The following is a 5,418-nucleotide window of genomic DNA, read 5'->3' as shown; positions in this document are numbered from 1 at the left end:
GTCCTTTCCTCTCTCTCTGTTTTTTGCTTCCCTTCCTCTCTCGTTTTTTTTTTTCTGCATTTTTCTCTCATCGTCTTTGTCATGGACGACGACTGGTGATCATGTCTTTCTCCATTGATCGGGGTTCACTGATAACCGCCAACCATCGAAATCAACTCGTGACTTCACTCTCACCGACGACGAAGATAATATATTTCCAACGAAGAAGATGATATATTTCCGACGAAGAAGATAAGTGGATGTACTTAGATCTGATGTAGATCTACTCAGATCAGATCTGAGTAGATCTACATCAGATTTAGATAGATCTAAATAAAAAATAGTTGTCGGAGTACAATCCTCTCTCTACATGCGCCTTTCTTCTTCGATCTCTTTTTTTTTTTTCTCTCTGCTATACACTTCTGTTTTTCTGTTCTAATGGAGAAAATTTTCGAATTCTGAACAAGTAGTTTTCGAGTTTTAGTTACAGGCGGTGAAAACTGTAAAATTTTGCAGTTTCAAATTTTTTTGGTGCTGGAATGAATCATGGTATAAAACTGTAAAATTTTACAGTTTCATAACATGTTTTTCAGTTTGATTAATAAGGATAAATGCTTAATAGATTTTTGTTTTGAAACTGTAACATTTTACAGTTTCAAAACTTACTTTTCAGTTTGATCACTATTTAGAGATTATTTGCTTGAACCTTACAAAAATTGAAAAATAACATATGTTTTCCCCATTGTTGCTGTTTTTTGTCATTTCATTTTTTTTTCCTTTTAGTTTATCAATATTTAGCACATTTTGCTTTTTTTTTTTGCTATAATTTATCCATTTATTCTTCTTTTTTTCCGGCAATATTCTAGACATTCCGGTGAATCTCCAGTGATGTTCTTAACGTCCAGTGAACATTCTGAGCATTCCGGCGACTTCCATTAACGTTCTTAACACTCCGGTGAACTTCCGGCGAAACTCTGGTGACTTCTCGGTGATACTTCGGCGACTTCCCGGCAATATTGAACATTCCGACGAGTCTCCGGCGACCGTTTGACGGCAGTCCTACGGTAGTAAGATGTGAACAGTGTCTGTAAATTTAAAAAAAAAAAAAAAAAGGATTTTTTGTAACAATTAAAAATGTATTGGACTAATTGGTGCAAGTATTTTGTTTTGGGATTAGCTGAGTTTTGAACTTGGTACATGGAACTTATCAGTAAGTTCCCCTTAAAAAAATTGTCATTTAAACATTGGCCTAGAGTTGGTTTATAATCAGATTATTACAATTAGGTTGCACCATTTTAACGATCGGATTATTACAATTTTAATCCTTGGAACAAATTATAAGACAAAGCAATTGTGAAAATGGTGCAACCTAATTAAGCCACTTATATCACTACTAGGAACACATTCTATTTTTGTTGTTGAAACATTGATTCAAACAGAAAATACTGTACAAAAATTCATTGTCCATAAAAATATTCATCCAAATGGTCCCCTTCTTAAATGATAAACAACCACTACTTCATCCAAAGGAAAAACAGCAAAATTATGCACACACAAGTGACAAACATTATATTACAAGGCCCTAATTAATATGGTAGAAGATGCTTCAAACAAAATCCTTCATATATGTTACAAATCGGCCATGGTGAATCAACCAAGCTAAACCAACACCAACTAGCTACTTTCGGCCATTTTGCTACTTGGATTACAAATCGGTTTGAATTTAGATTACACTAGAATAAGTCTGAATCTGATCTATTGACAAGATTTAACCTTATCGTAATCCATCACTTCCTCTTTCTTACTACCACCATCTTTGCTAATAATGATGCTGACTAGTTTACAAGGGTCAGCTTCTTCTAGCATTTGAACCACACTTCTCATTGTAGGCCTCAAAGCTGGAAGCCTAGATGTGCAATGAATGGCAATTTTGAGTATCTTGATTGCCTCTTCCTTATAAGCTTCTGGGATGGTGGAGTCCACTGTGCTCAACACAATTTCTTTACTCTTCAGTTTGTTGGATACCCAATTCACTATGTCCTTGTTCTCCCCGAACTCTGGCTCGATCGGCCTTTTTCCTGTCACGAGCTCCATTAAAACTACTCCGAAGCTATAGACATCACACTTCTCATTCACCTTATAAGTATATCCATATTCTGCAAATTTAAAAACATAAATCAGAATCAATATGATCAAAATACCAAACATCGAAAGAAAATAAATTAAGTTCTGTTTTTTATTTCATTTTCATTTTTCTCAAAATTAGAAACGAAAATTTGTGCAGAAATAGGAATTTGACAATATTATCAAACGACACATAAAGTAACACGAAAACAGGCATACCGGGAGCGATGTAGCCTGGGGTTCCGGCGATCACATGAGTTGAGTCCTTGCTTGAATGGGTCTGACCCTGAACAATCTTTGCTAGCCCAAAATCAGCAATCCTCGGCTTCAAAAACTCATCCAGCAAAATGTTACTTGACTTAACATCACGGTGAATCACCGGCCTCTCACACCCGTGATGCAAGTACTCCAACCCCTTCGCCGCCCCAACCGCTATCTCATATCTAGTTTCCCAATCCATCGCCGTCTTCTTACAAGTATGCAATTGATCCCACAAACTCCCATTCGGCATGTACTCGTACACCAGCAAGCTCGAGTCCTCACTTGTAATGCTACAATACAATTTCACCACATTGATGTGCCTAATTTCGCTCAAAATTTTCACCTCAGCATCAAACTCCTTGGACTTTCCGGCACGCTTGGTGAGCATCGAACTAGTACTCCGGTACTTTTTCCAGCCACCGGAATCCGAATTCCAAATATGCTTGACAGCCAATTCTTTGCCATTTGCAAGTGAAACTCTGTAAACATTCCCAGACCCGCCTTTTCCAATTAGATTCTCTTGCTTGATCGAATCAAGAATCTCATCCTCGGTGAATGTCAAGATATGGAATGACTTTACATCCCATGAATCTTCCTTTAGAGAACGGTCTTGATCATTTTTTTTACTCTTTTTAAAGTACGAAATACATAGAACTAATAGAAGCAACACAATTGTGCCCGCTGCCACGGCAAGTATGGTTACTCGGAGGTACTGAGAATCGCCGGAATCTGACGAACAACGTTTGAAATTCTTGTTTTTCTGACTGCAGAGGCCACTGTTTCCAGCGAAAACACCGTAATAGAGAGACTGTGGAATGGGTCCGGTTAATCGGTTGTAGGAGAGATCGATGAGGTTTAGACTCAGCGATGATAAATTCGCCGGAATTTGACCAGAGAGCTCATTTTCCGACAAATTTAAGGAGTTCAGACCCAGTAATTGCCCGATTGAAGCTGGAATTTCGCCGGAAAGTGAATTGTGAGCCATGTTTATTTGGTTGAGAGCAACACAGGAGCCTATACTCTCCGGTATTGGACCCGAAAACATATTGTTCTCTAAACGAAGGCTGTTCAGCTGTTTGAGTTCGCCAATTGTCGCCGGAATGTTGCCCGAAAATTGATTGTACCCAAGATTGATATCAGTTAATGCATTGGATTTTGAAATCTCCGGCGGTAATTCACCGGAAAATTGATTATTATAGACGAATAATTGGGCTAAAGAATTTGCATTTCCAATATCAGACGTAATCGGACCTTCGAATCGATTAATGGCAACATCGATGAATCCGACGATGGGTAGTCCCCAAATTCCACTCGGAACAACACCACTAAGCGAATTGTTACTCACCCGAAAACGTAACAACGACGTACAATTCGCGTACGTCGCCGGAATTTCGCCGGTGAGCTTGTTCTGAATCATCAAAAGCTTCCTCATCTTCCCCATCTTGCAGATGTCCGGCGGTATTGGACCAGTCAGAAAATTCTCCGAAACGTCGATTGAATCGAACTCGGCCCACGACCCGAGATTCCGAGGAAGAGGACCGGTGAGCTGGTTCATATAAAGCGACAAGTTCACAAGCTTCTTGAATTCACCAAACTCCGGCGGTATTTCGCCGGAAAACCCGTTTTTGTATAGTTGCAGAGACACCAGATTATTCAAGGACCTGAGCTCGGAAAGATCACCCTGGAGTGTATTGTTTGAACCATCAAACTTCTCGAGACTCGTGAGGTTTCCGAACCCAACTGGGATTTTTCCAATCAAGTTGTTGGCGTAGAACTCCAGCTGCCATAGCTTCGAAAGCTTCGAAACCTCCGTTGGGATTTCGCCGGAGAGAGAATTCTGGGCAAGCTCTAGGTTGATCAGCTCGGTGAGATTTCCAATTCCCGGAGGAATTCGCCCTTCTATACCACAATTCGATAAGTAAAGCCATCTCAATTGAGTAAGCCCCACCACCACATCTGGAAATGGAGTCCGATCGAACGGGTTGTCTCCGAGGCTCAATACGACAAGACCCGACATGTTCGCAAGCGAATTCCATGGGAAAGTGCCGGAAAATCCACTGCCATTCATATCCAGATACATTAGTCTGTTGAGAGAAGACATGTCTGGAATTGATCCCGAGAACAAATTTTTGCCGAGGTCCAAATACTGTAACCGAACACACTTCCCCAAGTCCTCCGAGAGAGATCCGATTAACGAGTTTCCACCAAGAGAGAGCTTTTGGAGTGATTGTAATTGGCAAATTGAATGAAAAGGAACGATTCCGGTGAGGCGTTGATTCGATAGTTCGATTGCTTTGACTGAGCCATCTGGGTTGCAGGTGATTCCGGTGAAATTGCATGGCAGATTGTTTGAATTCCATGAATCGAACACGTTGGTGTTGGGGTTTTGGAGGGAGGTTTTGATGGTGAGGAGTATTTGGAGCTCGTCGGATATGGCGCCGGAGACGAGGCAGATGAGTGAGAGTAGAGAGAGGAAGTGAAGATTTCGCCGGAAAGTTTTCGCCGGCGACATGTTGATGGAAGAGAGAGAATTTTGGGGAGTGGTTGAGGGAGGCGGGAATGGAGGGAAGACGAGCGAACACGATTTTATCCTCAGAAAAAAGAGAGCATTTGTCTAACGGCGTTTTAACGGCATTGAATGAATAATGGTTTCATCATCATTGTTTTTTCGAACGGAATGATGTTTGAATCAGACCAATTTCACCGATTTGTTTTTGTGGATATTTTGGAATCATCTAAAAGTTAATTATTTTTTTATTTTTTATATATCTTCTCATAAAAAAATAAAAAGTAAAAAATTACTTAAAATAATCATTTCTCAAAATAACCTTTAATTTACAAAATTGGTCACCAAATGTTGTTCTAAGTCTATTAATGAAACAACTTAAAATCGACTAACAAAGCTTTAAAACGAATCTCGTTAAACAATTTTTGTAATGCTTAGACTTATTATTTAAAAAACAATTGAATTCATTATTATTATTATATTTTGATGCAGTGAGTTTTACATGTAGAGTATAATAAATGAATCCACATGCTCTAAAAAAAATTTAA

At 39.3% G+C, this 5,418-nt stretch overlaps 1 protein-coding gene across 1 annotated transcript; it reads right to left on the bottom strand.

The window, feature by feature from the left end:
* Positions 1-1,522: 1,522 nt before the first annotated feature.
* On the bottom strand, positions 1,523-5,069 carry LOC114317344 (receptor-like protein kinase 7). The gene is made up of 2 exons (XM_028264055.2): positions 2,323-5,069; positions 1,523-2,135 (listed from the first exon to the last, which is right to left on the bottom strand). The coding sequence occupies exons 1-2, from the start codon at positions 4,874-4,876 to the stop codon at positions 1,735-1,737; spliced, it is 2,955 nt and encodes a 984-aa protein (XP_028119856.2). The 5' UTR covers positions 4,877-5,069; the 3' UTR covers positions 1,523-1,734.
* Between the last annotated feature and the right edge of the window lie 349 nt (positions 5,070-5,418).

This window comes from Camellia sinensis, chromosome 3 (genome assembly GCF_055761805.1).
Source record: "Camellia sinensis isolate YWXY chromosome 3, ASM5576180v1, whole genome shotgun sequence".
Lineage (NCBI taxonomy): Eukaryota > Viridiplantae > Streptophyta > Magnoliopsida > Ericales > Theaceae > Camellia > Camellia sinensis.
The sequence above is the reverse complement of the archived record's forward strand: the minus strand, read 5'-3'. Positions and strand labels throughout refer to the sequence as shown.